Below are 27,976 nucleotides of genomic sequence, written 5' to 3' on the forward strand. Positions count from 1 at the left end.
GGGGAGGTCGACAACAATCCATCAGTGATGACACCAAAAGGGTGAAATTACCATAACGTGTCGGTTTTCACAGCCAGTGTCACCGACTCATCTGTCATCTCACAAAACCTGCATCTGACATTTTGCTCAGCTTAATCCACATCTGGCCCGGTTCTATCCGAGTCTAAAAACCAGGTTTCAATATCAAAGTTTAACACAAGAATAAGTCAAGTCAGAAACTTAAACCTAAATTAGGAGGGAAGCCTTATGATGATCTATAGAGGTTCATGCAAACACAATGCTGAACACTAACCCAAAGAAAATGTGTGATCATAAGGAATTTGGTTGAACTGTATTTTCTGACCATATCTGACCATAAACAAACTGAACTAAAATGGATTTAAAATGCAATTTTAAGTCTGTAAGAATGTATTCTGTGTATACAGATTTGTTTTATTGCTTTTAAGACAGCAATAATCTTTTAACAAAACTTGATCCTGATCCTACTACCCAGAAAACGGCAAGTGATGCAACCATAAACATTTTAAATAATGCACTTTCTTCTTCTTTACCACTACTGAAAACCTAAAAACGTGAATCACTGTAGTGTCTAACATGCATATAACCACTGGATTAAGAATTGTAATTGAGAAAATCTTCTTATTGCAGTTTGGATCTTTTTGTGTATGTTCAGGTTGCATCACCTGACATTTTTGGACTTTGGGACACCAAAACTGAACTGGTTTGTCATTAAGCAGATATTGTAGACATATTACATGTTTTTATTTGATATGTGGGGAAAATAATGGACTTGGACAAAAAAAAATGCAAATCATGACATTGATCCTACACACTTTCCCACCTGGGAGCTGCACAGTATTATGATAGTATTCCCATAATGTCAAATGCATTTCCTACCAATATGGTGTTTTACCATACACAGGTGATTATAATCACCTGTAATTTTCCTACCAAGATGGCTGTGTGGTGATGTAACAGAATACTATGAATAAGGGCTAAAAGATATTGGCAAAACATCTAATTGCAAATATTTGACAGAATTGTTTAAAGAAAAGTGACTGATGTCAGTGTGCAGGATTTGCAGAGTTTGAGTATGATGAAAGGTTTTCACCAATATTGTACTTGATTTATGGACCTTAGATTACCCAGAGCTCTAAAATACCTAGTTTAGAAATCAATTTTGGACGCCCCTCTCTCTTAATGAATTGCTGCCTTTGCAATTTGGAAATGGCAGAAGTTCATATTGCAATTTCGTTGTTTTTTTTCGATTCATTGTTCAGCTCTACTATGAATAACTTCTTCTACTGTTGGCCACTGAGCAGGAGCAAGTAGGGGTGAATTGCCTTGCTCAGTGGCACCTCAACAGTATTTCAGGGAGGAGAGAGCATTTCTCATTCACTTTCCCCACCCAGATTTGGTCTGGGATTCAAACTGACGACCTTCCATTCACAAGTCCTCTTCTCTAATCTGCTGGTTTTGCCTCCTCTACTTGTTTAAACCAAATACGACGTCCGCCTAGGGATCAAGCTTGGCACGGCAGCCCGCTCAGCATCACTGCACTGGGCATCCATGTGACTCCAAGCTGCTGTAAAGCTCTGGAGGAGTTACAGTAGCCAGCCTGCATGAATACTCCTCTATACTACAGTGGAGACCAGGGAGCATCGTGACGTTGCAACCAGGAAACCCAGCCAACATGAGAGAAAGGACAAGGCTGTAGCTGGTTCTCAGCTTCACCTAATGGTAACATGAAACCACAGTTGTAATTTCACCAACTCACTGGTCCACACTGCAGTTGATCTCCGTTTCTAGTTTGTTTCACGTACAGGAACAACCAAACCCGATTCAAGCTGTCTAACTCAGACTTGAGTATGAAAAGAGCATCTGAAACTTCATACGTGGACTGTGAAGCTGCTGGACTGTAGAGTCTGGATTTTAGACGTAATGATGAGACTTCAAGAGATACAGTACATATTTTTTTCTCTCCGTTTCACTTATTTTTCTCAGATATCTTATACTAAACCCTAACGTTAATCGAAGAGACCCTAGCAAAGCACTGCGCCTTTGTAGCCTCAACCTTCTGTTATCAACGATGGTTAACGTCAATCGATAAAGCGAAAAGCGATACGGCTTATCAATAGTAGCAGCCATGAACGGCGGTTCATTTCACCTGATGTGTGAAACAATAGTACTGTCAATAAATCGTACGACCACGACCGACCCCCCGCTTCTCTCTAACGGCAGCTAACTAGACCACATCACGGCTCGATCAAACGTTCAAACCGCCGCCGACCGTCCAACCGTCGGTCTCGGACTCGTACACGGACAAAATTCACCGCCACCCCTCCGTTCCCGGTGATGAGCTTACCTCGTATGGAAAGCGGTGGAAAAAGCCGATAAAAATAGTGTTTGTTTCTGCCGTCAAATGAGCGAGATATCCTTCACTTCCTTGTTCTCTGAATGCTACATCTGTCACCGCAGACTGCTGCTGCTGCCGCTCGCTCGCTCCTCTTCGCTGCTCTGACGTCATCTGCCCAACAAGGAACCGGTGGCTCGTGGCTGTCCGGTTGTTTGATCTTTGGCCAACCTGCCTCTCTCTCTCCCTCTCTCTCTCTCTCTCTCTCTCTCTCTCTCTCTCTCTCTCTCACACACACACACACACACACACACACACACACACACACACACACACACACACACACATATTCTCTCTCTCTCTCTCTCCCTCTCTCTCTCTCTCTCTCTCTCACACACACACACATTCTCTCTCTCTCTCTCTCCCTCTCTCTCTCTCTCTCTCTCACACACACACACACACATTCTCTCTCTCTCTCTCTCTCTCTCTCACACACACACACACACACACATTCTCTCTCTCTCTCTCTCCCTCTCTCTCTCTCTCACACACACACACACATTCTCTCTCTCTCTCTCTCTCTCTCTCTCTCTTCACCCTAAACAATTTTTTACTGATAAAAAAAAGCACTTTGGAAACTCTATATAAACGCTACATAAATAAGGTTATTTTAAAATTATTATTTAAGGATGATGATGATGATGATGATGAAGAAGTAGTAGTAGTAGCCTAGTAGTGTTGAACAGTAGTTGTTGTTAAGAGCAATAATTGATGATAACATAATAATTCGCTCTAGATCTAGAGCGAAGAACTGCTAAATCATTAATTATTAATATTATATATTAATAATAATATATATATATTATATTAATTTCGAAATTTGAATTATATATTTATATAATCTTCGCAGCCAGAGTTCCTGTTCCTGGTCAGCTGGCCAGCACTGAAAAATTACCATAAACGTAAGAAAATGATAGACCAGAAACAGAATACTTTACAAAAAAAAAACCTTTTCAGTTTTAATTTAGGATAAAAGGACTTTCAGATGCCATTTTCAACGTTATTTTCTTTCCTTTGTGTTGTTGTTTTTTTGTTGGGGGTCACGTGGGATCACGTTCACACACAGTTGTCATGGTAACCGTAAACGTACTAGAGCGACAGCAGTTGGAGTTTCCTGAGCATCTCTCCAGTCCTAACCAGTCAATTTCAAACTAACATTTTACATTAATTAAGCAAATTTATAACTTGTTAATATATTAACATGTCAGATGCAGGATCTGAGGAGTTTGACGATGAACGCGGTTACCTCGGGGTGAGTGAATCAGCTCGTTTTAATAAGCCAGGTTTGTTGTTGGTTTATTGTTGGCTGGCTTTAGCTAACGTTAGCTATGTGCGAGGTGTGTGTGTGTGTGTGTGTGTGTGTGTGTGTGTGTGTGTGTGTGTGTGTGTATGTGCCTGCCTTTTTATGTGTCAGTCTCTGTCTGTGCTTGTTAAATAACAATTATGTTTCTATCAGGAATATGAAGGGGACAGAAATGAAGCAGGAGAGAGGCATGGAGTCGGGAAGGCAGTGCTGCCCAATGGAGACATTTATCAGGGACAGTATGAGAATGGAAAAAGGTCTGGACAGGTATGATATGATATAGACAAGGCTGTGGTCAAGACCGCCTTAGTCGAGTCCAGGTCAGTTCCAAGACCAGGTCCAAAGAGGGTCGAGACCATGTCAAGACCAAGACCAGAGCAAATTGAGTCATATTCAAGACCAAAATAGGCAATAAACAGTGTACATGTCTTCCCAGACGCAGAAATAATAATTAATCAATGTATGGGAATTGACGAATCAATGGATTGAAGTTTGAGGACCGTGCACACAGGTACACAGGTTGAAATCCTTTAAATTGTTTGTTGTGCTGAGGGGAAAAAAACATTAAAAAAATGACCCTGTTTTTAAATTTTAAGATAGGCAGGAACAAGTCAAGTTAACACACAGCAGCGACCGAGACCAAGACAAGTCTGAGTCAAAATAAGGCATGCTTAGAAGCAAGTTTAGAAAATTAATCACTAATTAAAGTTAACATGTTGGTTATGTTGCAATTTTCACAACACTAGTTTTCCATAGCATTGCTTTCTGTGGCCCTATCCTTCACATGGGGTGAAGAGTAGGTAAAGTAGATATGTATATAGACTGTACATATGTAGAATGTAAACAACTTCCATTAAAACAGCATTCTTTCAGTCTAATTTTGCTCCTTAAAGCCCACTATGTCGTTCACATTGGTTTTGGCTCTTTTGTCGGTCATGACAAAGGCAGTGTTTTCCATTACCACTGCCATAAAGTTTGCCTATTATGTTACCTAAGGCAGTATGGCCTCTTTGACTTATTTATCTCTGACATTGTTTTGTCTAACAGGGGACGTACCGCTTCAAGAACGGAGCCAGATATGTGGGAGATTATTACCAGAATATGAGACATGGACAAGGCATCTTCTACTATCCCGATGGGTCCAAATATGAAGGTATAATGGTGGATGGCAAAAAGCCACGTTACAAGAAAGAAACAAACCTTGTTGCCAACTTCTGCATTTCATTGGTGTGTATGTGTGTGTGTGTGTGTGTGTGTGTGTGTGTGTGTGTGAGTGACTGTCGAAATTTATGTCCACAGCTGCAAAAATATTGCTCTCCCGCAGGGGTTCTTAAACTTTTTCAAATGGTGACCCAAATAAGAAATTTAGCCTCTCACTCTGAGACTCAGGGGTTCAGAGGTTCAGTACAACTACCGCTCTTGTATGCAGGAGCGCACCAGCCATTTTGGCTCCTGACACAGAGTGTAAGAAACTTGGCTCTTACAGAATGTATTCTCCTCTTTGCCTCTCTGTGTCTGTCAGGCTCCTGGGCGGAGGACCTGAGGCAGGGTCATGGGGTCTACACTTACCCCAACGGAGACACGTACGACGGAGAGTGGCTACGGCACATAAGGTACATCTATGGCTTCAACATCTCAAGTGCATGGTACTGAGATGCTGTAGTGTTTAAAGGTTTTCATCTCTGACAGCACACATGGCCCTGCTGGCCTGGGATCAGATCCTGTATTGAAGGAGATATTTTCCCCTTTATCTTCCTGATTTTAATCACTCATGTGATTCATCTAATCTCAACGATACAGAAAAATATGTGAGCAGCAGCAGTGTTGGGGTCGTTACTGGAAAAAAGTCACACATTACTTTATTTATTACTCCCAGAGAAAAGTAATTAGTTACACTACTCATTACATTACTTTTGTGTTACACCCTAAAACAATTGTGCTACTTGTGTTCATTGGGACGATAAATATTGTTGACCTAAGCCACGTTAACAGCAGAAGTATCTAAATGATGACAGACACAAAATCTTTCTTTTAAAACAACCATATCAGGGTTTTTGCATGTTTTAGCCCATTTACTACACTGCACACATTCTTTACATCACTACCGACCATGTTTCAACTGACTTCTGAGAAGGTAAAATCCTGACGTCTCCTTGGCGTTCTCTCCTCGCCAGGCACGGCCACGGCATTTACCTCTACCATGAGACTGGCTCAAAGTACAAGGGATCATGGGTGAACGGCAAGATGGAGACAGCTGGAGAGTTCATCCACTCCAACCACAGATACCAGGGTAACTTTGCCAACAATCATGTAAGTTATTCTGTTTGTCTGACTCGTTTCGCAACAGACTTGGCTGGACCTGAGATCTTTAGATTGCTTACAAGCATCAGATTTACTTTCACCTGTCTAGAATGTGCAAGGAGCAGTGTTTGTACTTTTGGGACAATCTGATTGGTTCATTTGTGCCAGACAAGATCAGTCACTGTCAGAAAAGTAATTTGGCCAATTACTATTTCATTTTCAGGCTATTTTATATACAGCCTAAATGTAGTTTAAGTACATTTTCAACTGTACACAGTATCATTTAGAGGAACTTGGCAGTTCCTCTAAATGTACCTCTTCCATCATTACATTTGGGAAGCTGTACGTTTCAAAGTGCAGTCATAATATTGTAATAATAATAGTTTAACAATAACAATAGTCCTCTGTCACAGTAGTTTCTGTATCATTGTGTTTATCGTTGCTCTTCTTTTTTTTTTTTTTTTTTTTAAGCTAAAGGGATTTTTGATGAAAATTAAATCAAGGATACAATGTAAAAGTTAACATACAATGTAGACAGTTGCCCCTTCCCTCCACCCCAAACATCTCATCCAGGAAAGAAAAACAAACAAGCAAAAGAAAAACAGGAGTAACAGCTATGGGAATGAGATAAAAGATACAGTGCATTTCCATTTAGACATATAAAGTACAGCGAATGTGCAGACAATAGAGCAGTAACAACCAGAGGAGTGTCATACAAATGTAGAGCATAGCATAAGAATAATAGATATTTTCAATACAAATGTACATACTATAGTATCAAACGCCTATATAGGACTAGCCAGGAGAGTATCTTTGCTCTTCTGTCTGAGATCTGTCAGTGCCTCCTCCCACTCTCTGTCTTGCAGCCGTCTGGTCCGGGGAAGTATGTGTTTGACACTGGGTGTGAGCAGCATGGTGAATACCGTCAGGCAGAGCAGGTACTTCAACACAAATACACACCCATTGTTTCAACCCAGCGCGTCAGCTGACGTCAACTGTCCAGGTCGTACGTGCCAAAAAAACAGAGCATACTTCATTTCTTCATTATACCATGAATGTGATTCTATGAAATGACAAAGTCCCGGTGCGTTGAGGCGAAACATAACCGTGACAACTCTCTCGACTGAAACTCCAGCCGGCGACCGATGAGGGGAACGGTAAAAAGGTGAAAGGTCAGAAGTCCAGGTCGCCCCACCCGGGCCACAGGGAGGGATATTTCACCTTAGGAGGAGGAGAGGAGGTGCTGCTGCCTCAGCCTCCATACAGCCTGCTGTTGTTGTGCCTTTTCCCAGTAGCATAGTTTACAGTTTACATCCGTCTCTTGCATGAAGACCTCGGGGGAGTTGGGAATATGAGAATGTCTTTTCATCCATGTGAATTCTGCTCTATAGTAGTAGTAGTTATATTAGCAGCATCCTGTTTGAGTACGCACACTTGCCTGTTTTAAATGCCTGTATGACTTTGATAATGAACAGCGTACAGATGAAGCCTCTGTAAAAGTCCCACTTACATGTTACACTACACTGTAATGTCTTTCCTCTTCCCAAGAGGAATTTTTAAGCAAATCCTGCAGTTAGGGCCGGGCAATATGGCTGAAATCAATATCAATATCAACATTTTTCGATATAGATATATATCACGATATGGCTTATGTATGCAAAAGCACAGGTTAAATAATTAAATTGATGTGCATCACATTAAACTACATGGTATTGTTGAGTGTGATGTCAAACAAAACTATAAAAATATTTCTTAAAATATTTCATGCCTTATTTCGTTTTTAAATGAAATGGGCTCGTTATCATCAATTTAGATAAAAGATTTGTGCATCACGATATCATCATATCATCATATCATGACAATATGATTCCACTGAAAGAGGATAAATGATAATATTGAATTATCGCCCAGCCCCACCTGCAGTACTAACACATGGCAACACAATGGCTGCCTCTGTAGTGGGATGAATACATCAGGAAGCATGCTAGTAAGCTGGTAGTGTGCTGGCAGTGTGTTTCATCTTCGGTGAGCATGAGTGAATGGTGCGCAGCCTGCAGTTGTAGATGTTTTTGTGCTTGCCCTGCTCCACAAACAGTCATCTGCTCATGCAAGAGACACTAAATAAAAGGAGGCCTGCTGTAATTCCACATGGTTCAACTGAATTGAATATAGCAGCATTAAAGATTACCAGAGCATGACATGCCGCTGAAAACATCCCAAGAACCGTGTATACCCAGAGGCTGAGAGAGTGAAAAGGCCTCTGCAGAAAAGAAATCCATCTGAAGTATATTTCTATGTGTAGTTTTTGCTTGTAATACAAGCCAAAATGTATCAAAATAATACATTTCAGAGCATTTCTTCTTTTCTTATTTGTTTTTACACTGCCTGAAGCAGACCTGTTTAGTTCTTGACTTTAAAGTGATTTTTTTTTGCATGCAAGGAGGAAGCCCTGCCCCTGTCTTTTCTTGTTTGCTCTGCCATTTTTGGGCCCCTATTCTTTCCAAACTATCTTTGAGTTCTCTGTACATGAAAAAGAGGAACATTTGTCTGGTCTTCCTCCCTCCATCCCCTGCAGGACAGAGCGGAGGGTGAGGAGGACGAGGCCGCCTCCACCACCGTCCTCAAGTGGATTCCCAAGTGCGTCACCAGTCTGACTCTCTGGACTCCGACCAAGGAGGCTTCAGGTGAACTTCAGTTATTATCAACCTGGTCGTCCCGATCATAAACAGTGTCAGATCAGTAGTCTGGGTATTACCTACCTCGTTTTCTGGGCATTTAAATTGGATTCCTACAGTCATTGAAAATCTGGAAAAGTTGTGGAATTTCAGAGTTTTTCCCAGGAAAATTATCTACAAATCATGCTAATTTGTTGATTTTCTTTTTCTTTTCAATGGGTCAAGTGTCCAAATAGCAAGTGGAAGTAACTAATTACATTCACTCATGTTGAGTAGCTTTTTTGTGTACTTGTACTTTTTTGTGTATAAAGTCAGTAATTTTACTTTTACTTAAGTGTCTTTACTGAACCCAACCCTCAACCCTAACCCTTCACTACATTTTAAGACACTTTTTACTTTTACTGCAGTAGGTTTTTACACCAGTACTTTTACTTCTACTTTAGTAAAATATCAGCTAAGTAACAGTACTTCTACTTGAGTAGGACGTTTTAGTACTCTTTCCACCACTATTTGTCATGAAACAGTTATGGAATTTGAAAAGCAAAATTGTGTAGCAGCCATGTTTATAGTGTGTCCATCTATCAGCCTAATCACCATTAACGTATAGGACCGGCTCTGCTGCACCACTGTGCCACATGATGTGGAAAATCAGTCAAGACAATGCAGAAGGAGGGGAGATGAGCAGAAAGATACAGGAGAAAAAAACTCAAGTGTGTGTGTGTGTGTGTGTGTGTTTCGTTTTGTCAGTCCGAGAAGAGGAAGCAGTTTCAGCAGAAGACGAGGCAGGAAACTGACCTGAAGCTTTGTGATCCTAAGTTATAAATCTACAATCCTGCATGTTGTAACCTTTTTTAAGAAGTAAAATAAATGCATTACATCAATAAAGATACAGATATTCTTGAGAGTTTGTCTTTGATCATTTTATCGCTGATATTTGATGACTGTGGCAACTGTAAGGAACTTTTAACCAGAGGTGGGACTCAAGTCACATGACTTGGATTGGAGTCAGACTCGAGTCAGTTTTAATTAGGCCTACTTGAGACTTGACTTGATGCATGAAGAGAAGACTTGGGACTTGACTTTGACTTGTACTCCGATGACTTGAAAAGGTTTCTAAAGTCTTGACTTGAGATCTTGTGTTTGTGTAAATGACTCAGATTGAAAGTGATGAGATTTGTTCCAGCAGATGACTGAATTTAAATTCTGTTTTCTGAATTTGTATGGAATGATTGAATTTATTGAAGTTGAAACTAATTATAGAAATCAAACTCATGATGCTCTTACCAAGTTTGTATCCTATTAAAACCATATTGCATTGAAAAGTCCTAGATATTTAGTTTTCTCTTGATTTGTTCTTACTTGACTTGCTGTTCTACATTTAGACTTGACATTAATGACATGGACTTGACTAGGATTTGACTTGGTAATCTATATTTAGACTTGGGATTTTACTTGAGACTTGGTTGTGCCCCAAGACTTGAGACTGGCTTGGGACTCAGCAAAGTTGACTTGGTCACACCTCTGCTTGTAACTCAATAACTTTGCATTCCTCACTGTAATCAATAGTATTTTCCAAAAAGTGTCGTGTAAAAGTGACCGAGCAGCAGTCATACGCTGCCGCTGTGTGGTACTGTGCGGAAACAGCATCTAACACACGTTGCGCGGCGTCATCATTCTGCGCCGTCGGGGGAAAACCACGCGCGTAGAGAGCAAGGAAAGCAAAGTAGGTTCAGAAGAGTTTCCACGTGAAGCTGTGGGAACATGGCGGCGATACAGGAGCCGGAGGTCCAGTTCGCTCAGAGATTAGCTTCCAACGAGAAGCCGGTCCGGACCAAGGCGATAAAGAAGTTAAGAAAATACATCAGCGTCCGGTCACAGCATGTCAAAGGTGAGCTAGCATGTCCGCGTTAGCCAGCTTTAGCTCTGCTGAAGCTAGCTAGCTCTCACACAGGGAAACACCAACTAGCTTTAACTTTGGAGGAGTGACTGTTTTAACATAGGAATACTAACGACTCATTAATGAATAGTTGTGTGTACGAAACGTTATACGACGGGTTGGTTTACTACCCAGAACTGTCAGTCAGGAGGTAAATGCTGCCAGTCACATGCATGTCGGATGTAGTTAAAGTGAATGGAAGTGCACACGTGTGGAGGCAGCAGCTCTCAGGTCAAATGAACATGCACGACAGGTTTAGTTTCTGTGTAGCTAACTCTCAGTTGACATGTACCACCTAGTAGATGTTCTGCAGCAAAGACAAGACACCTCAGAGCATCATCTTTGTCATTTTGCTTGATACAGTGTAATGTGAGTTTGTGTCTGTGGATGACTTAACATCCTACAGTAAGCACACCTTGTTTCCATCCTGTGTGCAGGTGGATTCTCGGGTGACGAGCTGCTCAAGCTGTGGAAAGGTCTCTTCTACTGCCTCTGGATGCAGGATAAACCACTACTGCAGGTATGGGCTACCAGTTACGGACCAACAGGATGGGAGAACATACTGGCTGGTGCAAGTATGTGATTGACAGGGAACGGAGACCAGGTCAGCCATGATACAAAGGGAAGTCTTGCCTTCAGTTTTGGGGGTGGGGGGGGGCAAAGATTAGGAGTGCTACTTGGGACCATAGAAGTCCAGGACAGAAAGCAGTCAACAGGTGCTCTTAGGAACGGGTGTTACAAGAATGTATTGGAAATCAAACGGGGTCCGACGCACTCTGCTGTGATGAACAACAGTTAAAAGCCTTGGTTTTACATTAGTGGTTGAATAGTTAAATACTGACCGACGTGTTTCAGCTTGATTGAACGTTTGTCCTTAACCTTCAGTTGGTTTTTGAATCAGTAACCAGGACAAAAGCAGAGTGGTTAACACAGTGAAGTGGGCTAATAGGCGTAGGTTGATATGGGTTTTTGAAGGCTGATACTGATATTTTTGGGTTGAAGCTGCCAGTTGCTGATATTTTGTGCAACATCTTTAAATTTGGCCATATTCATGTAAAAATTTCATGGATTTAGTTTTTCTCCTGAGTGTTTTATTCTTGGCAGGATGGAAAGAAACAGCATGTGACACTAAAACTCCATTGAAACCCATACTAATGAAGCACTCTAAATGAAGCTTTTTCAGGCAGGATCCACCTCACTTATTCAATCGCAGGGAAACTCTGGGATAGATCCCTACCTCCGATTTGGGGGTACAGATGCGACACATCACAGGAGACATTTTACACACTTACACTGCCCACCAGTCCCTGTTTCTGCCTGGTTGTCATAATGTTCTCTTCTCCTCGTTCTTATTCCAAAGATAGCCAATTAAAAACCAGAGGGAATAGGCAGGAGGAGGCGTTGTTGTCATGGCCAGCCAGAATATGTAGTAGTTGTAGTTGGTGTTGTCATGATAACCGAAATCTCAGTACTACTTCAATGCCGTTGTGAAATATGGAATTCAGTATTGAATTTTATAAACGTTCAATATTTTCACTATATGTGTTCTGCAAGCTGGAACTCCATTTCAACCTCCAGAGGGGGTAAACGTTCGGACTGGAATAGTTAAAAGCAGAATGATTGCGCTGCAGCTGAAAACATGACAACAGCATCAAACAGTCCACCAAGTCTTGAACTGGTTTCCAGTCCACTTGAACTGGTTGACAAACTGGTGCCAGGAGCCAAATATGGAACTATTTAACTTATAGAGCCGATAAAGATGAACACCCAACTGACATCAAAACCACTGTGGGAAAAGTTGCAAAAATGCCATGCAAGTTATGTGTGGTAACACATTGCTTGATGGGTTTTCCTGTTTGCTGTCGTATCGTAGTATTGTCAAATTTGTAAATATTAAACTTAATATTGGTGTTGAAGTCAATATTCTGGTATTATGCCAACACTAGCTGCAGTGTTGCTTCTTTTCCCCTGAATTCTTATACACTTTATTATCTCTTTTTATTTGTTTTTTATTTATCTTATCCTGTATTTCTTATCTAATCTCTTATATACTTTGTGTAAAGCACTTTGAATTGCCTTTGTGTACAAAATGTACTATGTAAATAAACCTGCCTAGCCTTGAAATGACATATGAGGTGCGCAACATTCACATCGTGACCTGACAACATCTTGATGCTCAGAGACGGTGAGAGGCTGCACAAGTCAGAGAGGATAATCCCCCGGTTGTGATCATCATGATGGCACCGTGTCCTCCTGCACCTTCGCTCCCAGCTCCTACCACCTCTCCCTTCTCTGAGTGGATTTTGTATTCATGCAGTCTTTGCTCTCGGTCCGCAGGAGGAGCTGTCAAACCAGATCTCCGGCCTCATCCACAGCTTCAACCACGTTGACGGCCGTAAGTTCCCCCCGTCTGATGTCACATTTGCGTGGGGTGATGAAATGAGCGACTGAAGTGTCTCATTTGCACCCTTTGAGACCCGTCTCATCTCTGACGCTGTTACACTGTTCCCTGCAGAGTTCTTGTATCTGGAAAGCTTCCTGCAGACCGTCAAAAGAGAGTGGACTGGGATTGACAGGCTGCGGATGGACAAGTTCTTCCAGGTGAGTGTGAGGAGAAAGCAGAATTAGCCTTTTCTCTTTAAAGTAGCCACAGCGATGTGATGCGTCTCTCTGAATAACTGGAGCCTTCGTGTTAAGAATCGTGTTGTGAAGCCGCCTGACCAGCCAGCATGATTGCACATGTGCAGTCCATGTAAATCAGTCCAAATGCAGTCCATTTTGTGTCACCTGAAAGTACACAACCTCTAGATAAAACTATCTGTATACAACAGCTAGTTAATCTAAGTATTGCATACATTACAGCAGTAATACCCTAGAGGGCGCTCTTACTGCGATCATAGGTACAGTCAGCGGTACTCAGCTGCTCCTCGTACCTGTTGCATCATCATCATCGTACCCAGAACCAAAGTAAACAACGCCCTCTCAGGTATTATTGTTGGGATGCTCAAAAATTACAGTATATAATGTGTTGTTTTTTTTTAAATCACTCCTGCTTAGCTAAAGTTACAAAGACTGGAATCAGATTTGTTTTGACCCGCCTCCAACAAAATCTGGTTCGCTTGTAATTGGGCAGTGTGAACCTAAACGAACCCTAAAAATCAACAAATCGTTCTACGAAGGGCTCAGTAGTGAAGTTTCGCAAATATTGTGATAAGGTATGTTTGAGTGACGAGTTTGAAGACGATTTCAGATGCTTTGGTTGCTCAGAAACGGCTTCTTCCCCTCTCTTTGACAGCTGGTTCGCTTCGTCTTCAGACAAAGCTTTGAGGTGCTGAAGAGGAAGAACTGGGACAGCAGGTAACATTCAAAACTTTGTCTACACGAATAAACACTGTATAGATTAACCTGATATTTTATTTGAATTAACTTGCTAAAATTTACAGTAGCCATATAATATCCAGTTGTGTGGTTAAGGCCATACACACATTGTTTTCTCACTCATGATATAGAAGATTCCCAAATATCAACCAGATTTCCATTGATTTTTTATGAAGAAGTCATGACATTTGGTGGTGTGGGTGTCACAGTCGAGCACACTCAAGCGCCTAGCCAAACACTCAGAAATTGTCTGTCACCTGAACGTGCCGCTCTTGCAGGCGGCCAAATTTGGTCAGTTAGTTGCCAAGGAATTCAGCTGGCCGGTGAAATGATGAATCCTCCTGCCTCTCTGACCTGTTGATGGAAAAGTCCATTTCTGCCTCGCACACTGAGCTCAGAGCCAATTGTAATTAATGTAATTAATGGAACTAATCGACAGAGTAATTGAGAACTAATTAGCTAAGTGACAGGTTTACACTGATGGACACAGTGTGGACAGGTAGAGCAGTTAGTACAGGACTTCTGACAGAATTTAGGTTCTTAAGTATATTGTTGTCTGGTGAAAACTTTGTAATTCCCAGGTTTGGTGATATCTATGTTTTGACTTCAATTGAAGGATTACAGGAATCTCTATGGGTTGAGAAAAGTTTTTCTTAGTTCCTGAAAAGTTTAGGCTACATTTTGGAGATGCAAGGTTTGCAACAACAGTAATTTAAATTAAATGGAAACATTGAAAGTTTGGCAACCCCTATTTGACAAATGGAAGGATACCTGCGTCACCCCATGCACTTGAAAAATATAATTTGTCACTCAATAGTACATCCACTCACTCTGTATTTTATAACGGCTGTCATCGCTAATAATTCCCCTTATGCTGTTTTTTGTTTTTTGTTTGTTTTTTCCATTTATTTTATGATTTTTTTATTTACTTTTTTGTACGTTATTCTAAGTAAGTTCCTTATTCTTTGTGTACTTCTTTCTGAAGTTTGTCTGTAATTACTGACTGTTGTTTTTGTTTGCTATTCTTGAAAACAAACACATTGATAAAAAAAAAAAAAAGAAACATTTATTTTCATTTAGTATGTTGGCTGTAGTTGAAAATAGTCAAGATGTTGATATAAGATGCTGAAAATGTAGTTCATCAAATCAAGACTGATAATCATGATCACAATATCTAATTTGAGCTCTAACGGTGCAGCCATATCATTTGAATTCAACACTCTGTTCATTATTGCCTGTGTTTCTGTGTTTGCTCAGTGTGGTCGGCAGGTTTCTGGAGGTGCTGACGGCTCAGGTCCTGCAGAGCGGCAGCGCGGCGCCCAGCGGCCTGCAGTTCCACATCCTGGACCTTTACATGACGGAGCTGGCTGCTGTCAGCTCAACAAAGGTACGGGAGCAGGGGAAACCACACCTGGGTCCAATGACACCTTCAGGTCCTTTGCATTTGCTTTAAAGGGGCAAATAAGTGAGATTTCTACTAATGGGGCAGTAAACGGGGGGTTGATGGAGCTGTTGATCGATAACAGTGACTACTTTACATGGACAGCAATAATCCGACTATTGGCCTTATTCTAAACAAGACAATATTCTGATTAAGCTGTTTACATGTGTTGCTTATAGAACTATCCCATTCATATTCCTGTTTACATGCTGCAGAGCAAAGTCTGATTAACAGGACAAAGGAGAATCACTGGAGAGATGGACAGTTTAAGACTTTATTGAAGGTGCAGGGTTAGGTTAACAGACTTTTCCATGGCCGCAGCATGGTGACAGTTTCAGCCTCACCCCAAAAATGTTGGGGCTTCTTTTTCCTGCTGTCAGTCGTCTTTTTTCCTCTGTAAACAAGTTTGCAACCGCTGGAAGGCAGAGCGAGCGTCGTCAAGCAGTCGGGTCGTCGCTTGTGTCTCAAAAAGCGGCGAATGCTCCAATAGTTATAGTTGGATTAAGGTGTTTACAGTCTGAAATGCCCTTCAATAATGAGGCTAAAATCAGAATACTCCACATCTCAATCTAACTCTGACTATGACCTTATTCGGGTTAAGGTAATCAGAAACTGCTGTTTATGTGGAATTGCATGCAAATTCTTATTCAGACTATTGTCTTAATCAGGTTCCTATCGGATTATTGCTGTCCATGTAAACAAAGTCAATGACCCAAAGATTACCTGACCAGGTGCTGAGATTTCTGCCTTTCAAAACTCACTCTCCAGCCCGTTCTCTGTTTTCGGGACAAAAACTTCCCACCTATTGGACTTGCAGGACACTCCCACCCACCCCATTCTCACCCAGCGGCATTTTCAACTGTTCAGCGATGGAAGATGGTTCTGTATTTTTATTCCAGTATTTAGCACAGATATATGTCCTCTTCACTAGAGGTTTCTGTTGGATCTCTGCTCTAATTCGTAGCTTACTAATGTGAAAATGTGACTTTATTGCTTGTGTCAGTTACAGGCCACCGTAGTTCAAGGTGACAGGAGGGGTGGGGGGGGCTGTATTAGACACTAGTGTAGGAGGAGATGAGTTCTGCAGTTCCTACTAATCGCCAATAGAGGTGGATAAAGGACTTAATGCCCCTTTAAACTGTGTATTTAAAAATCTATTTACTCCTCTGTGTTTGACAGCTTACCTGACACTATCTGAAAAGCCCTGATTTGGTAAACATCACCCGCCCAGCAGCTTAAAATAAATCCAAAAGTAAAATTTGCAAATACTGCTTGACAAAAGAGGACAGTGGATAGATGAGTATTGTTTTTCCCTCGTTCTTCTCCTAAAATATATATATATATAGTTGACAAGGAGAATGCATTCCCCATAATCCTCTGCTCATATTGCCCGCATAGACAATGCTGATATATTTTGTTCAAGTTCTAGTTAATTTGCCATAGGCGTACGACCAAAGGCATAATCCAGTTTTTGCAGGAGACGGCGGCTTAGCAAGTCTTTTGATTCATCCCTCATGTGTTTGGTTAATAAGGTCAATTTGTCTGTGATAACCAGGGGGGATGTTATTCATTCTCATCTCGTCTCCAGCAAGCTAACAAACAACATGGAGCCTGATGAACGAGTCAAATAAAGAGCTTGTCCTTAAAATGCGTCGCCCTCTCTCCACTGAATCTTGTCCCGTCTCCCAAATCTTTGTCCTCGGTTGCTTTAATCTGTTCTTTATCCTCGGCAACAAAATTCACTTCACCCTCTCTTTCCCTCAGCTCTTATTTTTTTCCACCACCATGTAATCGTGTGAAGGACTACGGATCATCCTCCTTCTGTTCGTTCCTTTGTCCGTCCGTCTGTCGCACCAGATATCTCTGACTCAGCAGATCTTATTTTTACCAAACTTTGGGGAATGATGCATCTCACCACTGTGCTGTGACAATTTAAGTTGTCGTTTTATTTCATTTCCTAGCACTTCTCTCTCACATGATCGTTTTTAGGTCACAGGGTTATTGTTAGGGCACTTTGGCTTTGACCTTTGACCTTGTTAATATTGGTTGCTTGTCATGTCTGATTTATGAATTGAAGCCACACACTGTAAGTCACTGTGGATAGGAGCCTCAGCTAAATACCTAAACTGTAAACACCGGCTGAGGTTATGAATCAGGACTCATTAATCACTGACTCAGCTCATGAGGATTCATTGAGAGGATAAACAACTCTTCTGTGACGTTATGTGGTTTACAAATTAGTCTTTTCTTTTCCTTTTCGCAGCTCACCGCTGATCAGAATTTGATGTTCATCGAGCCGTTCTGCAAAACAGCAGCGAAAACCAAGGAGTAAGTTCACACCAGCTCAGCTGTTCCCCTGTTAATCTGCTTTATTGATCGTTACCTCACATCGTCACTATCAGTCTTTTCATTGTTATGCTAGAGATATATAATTACAAAAGTTACCCAGTAATGTAAAATGCAACAGTCATGTGGAGCCACTTATTAGGGAGTTGGATTCCAGTAGCCAGTCTGGTAACATACACTTTTAAATTAAATTTTTTATCCAAGATGAATTTTGTTTTGCTCACAAGCCAGCAGTGAATGTGTGTAAGGTGTGGGGGGAAAAAATACAAAAAATACAACTATTTAATCATTCAATTTAAAAAAAAAAAAATAAATAAAAAAAAAATGAGGCTACATACAAACGGAGCACCTTATTATCTTATCTCATCTGGAGCATGACTTTCTAGTAAATTGTAAAGCAAAGTTAGTCTGCATGTAAACAAGTTTTTACAGATATTTACTCTGTTTATAGCTGCCTAACTTTAAATGTGGTGAAGTGAACTGTAAAATCTTTTGGTTCGGGAAGCTCTTATCATCACAAATAGCTTAAATCATCTGCAGAAAGTTTTCCTGAAATTGCGTCTGTGGAGTCTCTGATTCGGCCAGCAGAGAACTTTCATACCAAGAAAGACACAAAGACACACGTTAACCCAGATCTCCACCTAAATCAATATTGGGGGATGTATTTCACAGCTACTCTTTCACACTGACAATCTTTGTAGGTTTGAAACTACTACTTTGAAACTGCGTGAAGCCCAGAAAAAGCTTCCTCTTCTTGTTCCAGCACTGTCGCTCACATCCGTACAGTCAAACAGCTGCCTGATGACTTCTCTTTCTCTCTCTCCGTTTCCCCTTTCTTCTTCTCTGCCTCTCCAGTCGGATGCTGTTCAAAGCCATCTGCAGCAGCATCTTCAGCGCCATAATCGACCAGGCTCCCTTCGCTATTGAAGACCTAATGAAGGAGATGAAAGCGACGGACGGCTCCGACTCCGACTCAGGACAGGCTTCTGAAGAGGAGGAGGAGGAAGATGAAAAGGAGGAAATGAAAATGAGCAAACAAGCCGGCAAGAAAAAGCCGAAGAAAGCTAAAGGGAAGCAGATCAATGGTAATTCTCTAGATGAAGAGACTGGAGATGAAAGTGTTTGAGTTTTTTTTTGTTTCAGTTATGTCTGCACAATTAAAGTGAGTATTTTATGTTGTGATCTCTAATATCAGTCACAATAATTTGACACAATCACACTAATTTTAATTGGATCAACATCTTGACTATTTTCAAATCCAGTCAGCCATCTGAGTGACGTTTAATTATCACCGATACAACAATATTCTACAGCTTTTAATTGCAGAAACTAAAAACGTACGATTACACACAATTAATTGTGCAGGCCTAATTTCAGTTTAGTCCAAACCTGGAATTTGTCTTGTTATTGAAGCACAATATGGAATTAAAATTTACCTTACGTTGTTTGCGGGGTCCGAAATTGCCATCCGCCAAGAGCTAAATACTGGTCAAATTTATCTTTGGTAGATTAATCAATAAGGGTCGCCTGTCACACTGGCTGGGAACCTCTGCTGCCCTTCATGAATCGCACAAATTTAAAAATAACAGACCAAGAAGTGAGTGAGCAAGTTTTAAATTAACACACAATACCTGATCCTATACATGAAATGCACTGAAAATGAGTACAAGTGACATTTAAATGAAAAATGTGTATTATTTTGGCCGGTAAACATTATTCTCAGCAGGCAGTTTCTCAGCCTTTGGCAGGTCAGAGAAAATGTTAATTTCAGACGCTGGTTGTTGTTTTGCTCTCGAAGCAAACACACACACACAGAAAACATTTTGAGGCAGTAGGTAAATCCACATTGTTTTTATTCCCATTCGTTAAAACACACTGAAGGCAATATTGCCGGTCTACATTGCCTCAAGTTGTTGCTCATCTCTCTTTACCGTCAGTCTGATTAATCGAGTGCTGACATGACTGATGAGTTGTGATGTCATATAAGATGTCATATTCCTTTACAATGGAAAATAAATTATGTTGCCTCCTTCCTTTCTTTTTAGGTAATAAATCAAATGAGGAGGAAGATGATGATGATGATGATGACTATGATGAAGATGAAGATGACGATGATGAGCTTCTTCACCTGGAAGACTCAGACTCAGAGTTGCCAGGCGACAGGGAGATGGGACCGGTCCTGCAGGTGAATGTTTCCTCCTCAGCTCTTCCTCTCAGCGATGTGATTTTCACTTATTTTTCTTCCAGGATTTCAGATGTTCCCCATGCAGCTCCCACTGATTTTTCACAAGTGCCATTTGGAGTCTATCACACGTTCCAAAAAAGATTAGATTAGATTAGACGGCTTTATTAATCCTCATTGGGGAAACTCATTTGCCACCAAATCAAAAGCTGCACATTTCCAGTCAACTCTGTGTCGAGTTTGTTGAAATGGATTGGCATCGTTTCTGACTTGATTTGATGGACTTATTGAAATGGTTTGGTGTAAAATGTTCAGTTCACAGTGATTATTTCTGACTGTGTCAATGAGGGACGATTATCTTGTCATGCAGCTGTGACCGACATCACAGTCTGACTTAATTTTTGGTGCATCACTAGGCTGCTTCAGACGAAAATAGACAGTATAGCTTTTTTGTTCTCAGAAAGGAATACTTTTGTGAATGATTCGGGCAAATTAAATAGCTTTTTATGTCAATTATCTTTCTCTTATGCGTCTCATATGATGGACAGATGTAATTGCCTTGAAAGAGTAGTGTCTGATGGATGTGTGTGTGTGTGTGTGTGTTTTGTAGTTTGACTACACCGCCCTGGCAGACAAGCTGTTTGAGTTAGCCAGTCGGAGCAACACACCGAGCCAGAACAGACAGAGACTCTACAAAATCATCAAAGTGTGAGTAGCAGACGCAACACTCTGCTTATTACACACACACACACACACTCTCTCTCTCTCTCTCTCTCTCTCTCTCTCTCTCGCGCGCGCACATATCAGGGTTTCCCACAGCGGGCCAAATCAGGCTGCTTTGACAAGGGAATTCGACTGCTTTTAATAAAAAAATGCTAAAAAGCAATCTAAAATTCCATTATTAATGACTTGATTTTAATTGAGACCAAAGCAATGCTGAGCACAGCGTCCAGCCAGGCCGACTGCAGGCCAAAAGTGGCATTGTGAGCAATATTTTGGAGCATCACTTCGTGTCAGTCAAGTAATATCGGTACATTATTACAACTTTAGTGCTTATACTTTAACGCCATAATATCAGCAAACCCTGTCTGAAACGATGATAATTGGCTACGTTAAGATAAATACCTCAATTTTTTTTTTTCATGCCGCTGCGAACCTTGACCTTGTCTCTGCATTTTGCACTGCCATTTACATTTAACTAGCCAATGTTAACACGGTAATGTTGTCATACCAGATATAAAATGTTAATTGGCTACATTGGCAAGTAAGATAAATACTGCAGATTTTTTCCTTCATGCCCTTTCAAATCATAATTTTTGCTTTGTCTTTCTGTCTGCACATGACTACCGGTCGCCTTTGTTTGACTTGTCAAACACAATACAAACTGAATTATTTCCCTTGCATAGTAAACCAAAATGGCAGATAGGAAAATAAACATTATAGTGTGCACCTTGTTTATTTAGGTAAGCTTATTCCCATCCCATTATTTTCTCATTTCCTGTGGGAAATCACTGCAGATACATGTGTACACAGAAATAATCTTGATCAATAAGTAGCGCCAGTGTGAGATCTTTCCATGAATCTAATCTAATGTATTTTCCTCTTTTCTCTCCTCCCATGTTTCATCTCAGACTGCGGGACCTCAGTGAAGGTAGGAGACATGATGGTCATCACTTTTTCTTCGACTAGGTTTGGTGTCTGTAAAAACAAAAATTTATGATTTTTGATTTTTCTCCCTCAGGCGTCTTCCCCCAGGACGAGTATCCAGAGGAGGTTTCCACGGACGAGGATGATGATGAAATGTTCTGCAACAGCAGAAAGAGGATGAAGAGAGGAAGAGGCTTCCCTGAGGAGGAGGAGAAGAATGAGGAGGGCGGCCCTGCAGCCAAGAAAAGAAAAGGTATTTAGAGAACATAGTGCCGTGGAGACCGGGCATTGTATTGTCGACAAGTACAGTTTAAATTAAATAAAGCGATACATGTGAAAATCCCAACTGTGTTGTCGTCCGGCTCTGTCAACGATCCAGGAGCATTTTGCTAAAGCTAATATAAGAATCAGCCAAACACGTTACAGTCTCTTCAGCTCATGTGTGCGTTGTTGCCGCCTGTATTGTGTCCAGACTTCACTTACAACACCAGCCAGACCATGAGGTTTTCAACATGCAATGACAATGTGAGGAAATTGAACAATAAACCACTGAAGGCCGTGCTTTACAGTGAGAAAGGCATTGTGGGCGGGACACAAAGAAACACAAATATTTCAGTAGTAATTTGTCTTAAATAAAAAATGATTAGTGAATGATTCAGATTCAGAAATGGCAGGAATCAAGTAGTATTGAGTGTTGCCAAAGCATATTACAATAATACAGGACAAATCAGATGAATATAGGAAATGTATGAATTAAAAAAAATATAGGAATTCCTAGTTATAAAAACTCTCTTTTAAAAGTTGTTCATATGATAAATATGATTCTATGCAATCCTATAGACAACACAATGCATCCTAGACAATTTCACCATCCCTGAGATTATAACACAGTGAAACAAATGTGGCAGCAAGTATCATTGTTTTCTCCTCTCCAAGAACCTTTAGGAGGGAACAGAAATTAGGAAATGCATTTTCAAATTTTGGGAAGTATATTTTCGTATTTTGGACATTCTAATAAAGTGCAATTCTGTTGTAATTATAATGGATGTCAATCTTCCATTCAGTAGACTTCTAGTATTACTGCTGACCTTCAGTTGCGGCATTATTATTTAATTTAACCTGTTATTGGGTTTTTTACAGCGGCCTTGAACTTGAGTCTGCCTATCAGAACTGAGGAAATGAACTACCGCTTTTATAAATCCAATTTCCGTCTGTCCAGAGCTTTCGTCTAATGAATTCTGTTATTACCTCCGCCAAGGAGGTTATGTTTTCGGTGCCGTTTGTTTGTCTGTTAGCAGGATTACGGAAAAACTACTGGCCCGATTTTCATGAAACTTTGTGGAAGGGTGTAGCATGGGCCAAGGAAGAACCCGTAAAATTTTGGAGCGGATCCGGATCCGACTCACGAACAAGCAATAATAGCACGAACCTTGGCGGAGGTCTGCGCTCTCCGAGTGCCCTTCTAGTTCATAATGTTCTTTTGTGATGATTGGATGACTGGAAGTGCATAATGTAACTGAAGTCTGTGTCTCTTCAACCTCAGGAAAGAAAAAGGACGGGTCGAAACCCGGAAAGCAAAACAAAGACTCAACAAAAGACGACAATGAACCAGCAGACTCAATTACCGATGGTGACAAGAAGAAGAAAAAGAAGAAGAAGAAGAAGAAAAAGAAGAAGAAAGCGGGGGAGGGTGGAAGTGTAGGAGGGGAGGAGAATGCAGCGGCGTCGGAACAGGCGAAGGTTGAGGTTTCGCCGATTGAGAAAAGTACAATTACAAACACTGAAAACGCAGCAGAAGCTACTGGAGGTCAGGAGCGTTCAGCCGTCGATTCTGCCAGTGATGTGGAAAAGGAGGCACAGATGGAAACCTCCAAGTCTTCTGTAAAAGTCACAGCGGCGGTTACTCCCACGGAGACGGAGGGCCAATCAGAAACTCTGCTGTGCATAGAGGTAAAAAAACAACCATCAGTTATAGTCACAGACGAAGCCAGCCAACCAGAGCCTCAGGACGGCAACGAGGACCAACCGGAAACCTTGTCCAAGAAGAAGAAGAAGAGGAAGAAGTCCGAGGTGACGGAGGCAGCGGGGGAGCCGCCTGCTCCCGTTACCCAGGCAGAAGATGCTCCAGAGGGGGCAGCGGAGCCGGAGAGCCGCCCCGAGGCTGGAGCTACGACTCCAGGTAAGAAGAAGGGGAAGAAGAAGAGCCTCAAGGCCGAGAAGAAGGCGGAGGAGGTTGAGGACGAATCGCAGGTCGAGGGAGCGAGCGCAGAAGCAGAGCTCACGCCGGTGAGTTGTGAAGCTTCGGCGGAAGACGCCACGTCCGGCGACACTGAGACGACGACTCCAGCCAAGAAGAAGACGAAGAGGAAGAGCCTCAAGGCCGAGAAGAACGCAGAGGAGGTCGAGGTTGAAGCACAGGTCGAGGTAGAAGCCACAGCGCTTGAAGCTGCGCTCGCCGCAGATACCAGTGCTGTAACACCACAGAAGAAGAAAAAGAAGAAGAATCAAAAGGCGTCCAAGACCGAAGAGCCGGCGGAGGAGGAAGCGGCTGTTGCAGAAACGCCTCAGGAAGTGGATGCCGAGGAACCGCCGTCCGAGATCACCGTGGCAACGCCGGTCAAGAAGAAGAAAAAGAAACAAAAGACGGCGGCTGGTCTGACCCAGGCGGAGTCGGAGGTGGTCGGCGATGTAGACGAGGAGCCGCTCCCGTCGGACGACGCTCCTCCAGAAAGCGAAGTGCTCCCTTCCTCTGGGAAGAAAGGCAAGAAGAAGAAGAGGAAGATCCCGGTGGTGTTTGAGTTCGAGGCTGATGAGGTTCAGGAAGCCGCAGCGGTCAACGGCCTCGCTGAGGAACTGACCGCCGCCAAGAAGGCCAAACTGGGCAATGTGAGTATTTAAAGGAATAGTTCACCCAAAAATTTAAATTAGGGCATTATCTACTCATCCTCATGCCAGTACAAACTCAGAAACAGAAGCCTTCTTCCAAACAGTTGCAGTGAATGGAGTCCAGTCCTTTAGGCTTCAAAAAGGGGAAAAAATGTCCATAAATATTCTCCATACAGCTGCAGCATAATCCAAGTCTTCTGATGCAATGTGATCGCTCTGTGAGTGGAAAAAAACAAAATTTTACCAATTATTTAATGAAATCGAGTCTTCCTCCATTGTATTCTGGTACTGGACGTTTGTACTGGCATGAGGATGAGTAAATAATGACCACATTTTTGAGTGAACTATTCTTTTAATTATGTTAAATTGTTCTGATGCAGTGACTGCGCTGTCTGACCATCTGAAATTGAACATAAAGAGAATTAGCTTCCCAAGTGGATCTTTCACATCCGCCCGGCCGTCTGTGAGGCAGCAGATTCAGGCAGCAGATTCAGGCAGTGTGTTTAGTGGACTGGAAGTTTCTGAAAGCTGATTTGCCTCCTCAGGATGCTGCAGAGCCGTCGACGCCTCTGAGCTCCAAAAAGTCTCAGAAGAAGGCGAGGGCGGCGTCGGGGGCGGCGGCCGACTTCATCACCTTCCAGAAGAACGCCTCCATCCCAACGCCGCTCTTCTGCAAGACGAAGAGAAGCCCCAGCACCCCGCTGTCTGGCAAGAAGGTAAACACGCTGACACGGCAGAATTAAGCAGTAAGACATTTGATGCCGTTCTTTACAGTGGTTTTAGAGCAGCTAAGAGGCAAAAATCACTAAAGCACTGCTTCAGGTGGATTATTGCTTTTAGAAAATAGTAGTAACACAGTAATGGAAAAAGGCAAAGGTTCAGAATTTTATTTTTTTATTTTATTAGGATCCCCATTAGCTGTCAAATTAACAAATGATAAGATAAGAGAATGCTTAAAATAACAATAGTAATGAAAAAGACTAAAGCGAACAAATTAATTCAAACTAAATCCAGTGATGAACATGGAATGAAATGAAAAATAATAGCAATGTAATAAAATCAAAGTTTACATGGTGAATTTCATCAGTTCACTCTTGAGTGTCTTCTTTAAAACTGTAAGTATTGTTTGCCAGCCTAGTGGGTGAGGCGGGTAAATGTTTTACTTTTAATCAATAATAAATAAAACGTATAATAAAATGTTATTCTTCTGCCAAGCAATATAGTTCTAGTGCACAATTAATTGGAGAAAAAAAGGATATTCATAATACTGATTACTACAATGTGTTTTATTGTTTTTTTTTTATTTTTAATTATGCAGCTCTACTGTGGAATCTAATGGTGATAATGTTCTGTATGTAACCTTGTGTGATTTTCTGCTTTTATTTCGCAGAAGTTTCAGACTCCTAAATCAGAATCAAAGAAAGTGACCTTTGGCCTCAAGAACAACAAAACAGCAGGTAAGAAAACGGCGTAATTCGACTTCAGCAGTGATAAAGATGTAATCCATGTAAGAAGTGGTAAACTAATACATTTTGTAGATTGAGAGCGCGATTTAAAATGTGTGTTGATTTATTCAGAGCCTCCTCCTCCTCGTCTTGGAGTGCTGAGGCTCCGGGCGTTCTGCCAGGAGGAAGGTGCAGCGGAGAGTTCGGTCGTCTGCGAGGTTCAGGAAGTGTCATTTGCTGCAGCGATGGAAAAAGAGGGTCCAGTCCCAAAAAGAGCACTATAACCCACTTATCCACTGGATGACTCTGAGTTCTCCTCACTGGATGTGGAAGTCAAGAGAGCATTTCAGATGGACTTGATAAGTGGCTGAGTGGTTCTCTGGACCCTCTCTCTCTCTCTTAGCAGCACTATAGCTGAACTTTCCCCAAATAGAAACAGTCGAACACGTTGCCACTTCGAAATTTCTGTACACTCGCTGCAGCTTCGTAGTGTTCGTTTATTTACACTGCAGATTAGAGTTAACCGCAATCTAGGGAAACTGGAAATAAATAATAACAAAAACTCACAATGAAGTAGGTATTTGTTTTGGATTCATTTTGTGTGGTGCGACGCATGAAGCTGGCTGTTCTTGCCCGTGTAGTTTTCAAACAATCAAAGATTGAATGCTGCGAGCGCTTACAGCGTGTCGGTGAACTACAACAACCATGATGCATAGCACCGGACGCATCTGTGCTCCTGCGAGTCGCGGTGCGTCTTTGCCGACACAAACTGAACGGAGAGACGGTTTGAAACGAAGCCTCGCTTATCAGGTGGAAGTATAATAGTCAGCTAAGAGAGACACTTTAATTCCTGGAAAAAAGTTACTGGGTTTACTAAATCAAACATCAATAAGTCGTCAATAAACACTGAAGAGCGTCAGAGGCGGCTGAGGGAATATGAGGATTTGGAAACCGTTTGATCGATCAGAAAGGTGCAGATATGTTAGAATAGAGATGTAAACAAAGACGAAGGAAATAGAGAAGCTTTTACACAAGGAAACACAACCCTGTCATAAAGTTATCGTCGTATTCAGCTATCGTTGCCCAGCAGCTGAGGACCTCCATCATGGCCGCTAAAGAGTGTGTTATGTCAGCTGAAAACTCTCCGAAGAGCCATGAAACAAAACCAGCTGTCGGCTCAACAGGGCTGTAGAGGCAAAACGAAATCCTGATCTTGTGCCAGAATGGATTATGGGTCGTCTAACTGCCTTGTTCCTTCTCTTTTTTTTTGTCACGACGCAGAGTTCAGGAAGACGGATCGCAGCCTGCTGGTGAGTCCGGATGGGTCGTCGCGGGTGCCCTTTGACCCCGAGCAGAAGCCCAAGTTCGGTGTGTTAAAGTCGCCCGCCAAGAGCGTCAAAAAGACCCCGAAGGCCAAGAAGAAGACCTCCGTCACCCCCAAGAGCACCCCGAAAAAACGACCCACCGCAGCGGACTTCTTCTGAAGTCCCGCTCTGACAGACTGTGATTGTGGATCTAATTCCCTCGTTCTGTTCCTGATGTGAACTCTTTAATTATGAAAAAAAAAAAAAATGGTCTCCTGTTTGGAAGAGATATATAGTTATTTTTTTTTTTTTTATGCTTATCCGATTTCCATGTTGGTACTTTGCCTATTTGTGGGTGAGCTGATGTTTTAATAAAACGTACTCATTCCATTTTACTCAACCTGATTATGTGTGTGTGTGTGTGTGTGTGTGTGTGTGTGTGTGTGGGGAGTGGAACAGAACATGAAGTTGCTAAGGAAACTACTAGTAACCCGGGATGTAACGATCCATTCAGCTAATGGTTCAGTTTGATGCACGATGCTCAGGGTTCACAGTTCAATATTAGATTTTGAGCAAAATCTGAATGCCAAGTTTTATTTCAGAGGGAAAACAAAAGTGCAAACCATGAACGGTGTAACTACAGGTTTCTGTTAAGTTATGTTAAAAACGTTCAGACCTTTTTAATTCCAGTTTTAAAAGGCCATTTACAACCAATTTCA

The 27,976-nt window shown here is 41.7% G+C and overlaps 3 protein-coding genes across 5 annotated transcripts in view; 2 read left to right on the forward strand and 1 right to left on the reverse strand.

Moving 5' to 3' along the window:
• The window catches only part of slc37a1 (solute carrier family 37 member 1), a 29,255-nt gene extending 26,750 nt beyond the window's left edge, over positions 1-2,505 (reverse strand). For 2 of the 3 annotated variants that reach the window (XM_078286038.1, XM_078286037.1), the window contains exon 1: positions 2,366-2,505. The gene's annotated coding sequence lies outside the window, so the exon portion shown is untranslated. Of the gene's footprint in view, positions 1-51; positions 166-2,365 lie in introns of those variants that run through there. The other variant, XM_071899067.2, reaches the window with a different exon arrangement.
• Positions 2,506-3,534: 1,029 nt separating this feature from the next.
• rsph1 (radial spoke head component 1) lies at positions 3,535-9,574 on the forward strand. Its single transcript, XM_071899076.2, has 8 exons — positions 3,535-3,665; positions 3,870-3,983; positions 4,764-4,869; positions 5,239-5,329; positions 5,891-6,026; positions 6,884-6,955; positions 8,593-8,701; positions 9,440-9,574. Exons 1-8 carry the CDS (start codon positions 3,615-3,617, stop codon positions 9,484-9,486), a joined length of 726 nt encoding a protein of 241 aa, XP_071755177.2. The 5' UTR covers positions 3,535-3,614; the 3' UTR covers positions 9,487-9,574.
• An 839-nt stretch (positions 9,575-10,413) lies between these two features.
• On the forward strand, positions 10,414-27,647 carry rrp1 (ribosomal RNA processing 1). The gene is made up of 16 exons (XM_071899070.2): positions 10,414-10,580; positions 11,066-11,148; positions 12,966-13,023; positions 13,144-13,229; positions 13,924-13,985; positions 15,264-15,393; positions 17,711-17,775; positions 18,649-18,878; positions 19,839-19,978; positions 20,586-20,683; positions 21,607-21,626; positions 21,717-21,875; positions 23,166-24,508; positions 25,054-25,224; positions 25,899-25,965; positions 27,235-27,647. The coding sequence occupies exons 1-16, from the start codon at positions 10,454-10,456 to the stop codon at positions 27,435-27,437; spliced, it is 3,042 nt and encodes a 1,013-aa protein (XP_071755171.2). The 5' UTR covers positions 10,414-10,453; the 3' UTR covers positions 27,438-27,647.
• The last annotated feature ends 329 nt before the right edge of the window (positions 27,648-27,976 follow it).

The sequence above is a fragment of the Centroberyx gerrardi genome, chromosome 10 (assembly GCF_048128805.1).
Source record: "Centroberyx gerrardi isolate f3 chromosome 10, fCenGer3.hap1.cur.20231027, whole genome shotgun sequence".
Lineage (NCBI taxonomy): Eukaryota > Metazoa > Chordata > Actinopteri > Beryciformes > Berycidae > Centroberyx > Centroberyx gerrardi.

Coding starts and splice junctions, on each gene's coding strand:
- rsph1 (XM_071899076.2), top strand. CDS start 3,615: ATGTCAGATGCAGGATCTGAGGAGTTTGACGATGAACGCGGTTACCTC. Junction 4,870..5,238: donor CGATGGGTCCAAATATGAAG/GTATAATGGTGG, acceptor TGTGTCTGTCAG/GCTCCTGGGCGGAGGACCTG. Junction 5,330..5,890: donor GAGTGGCTACGGCACATAAG/GTACATCTATGG, acceptor TCTCCTCGCCAG/GCACGGCCACGGCATTTACC.
- rrp1 (XM_071899070.2), top strand. CDS start 10,454: ATGGCGGCGATACAGGAGCCGGAGGTCCAGTTCGCTCAGAGATTAGCT. Junction 21,876..23,165: donor TGCAGCCAAGAAAAGAAAAG/GTATTTAGAGAA, acceptor CTTCAACCTCAG/GAAAGAAAAAGGACGGGTCG. Junction 25,225..25,898: donor CCCCGCTGTCTGGCAAGAAG/GTAAACACGCTG, acceptor TTTATTTCGCAG/AAGTTTCAGACTCCTAAATC.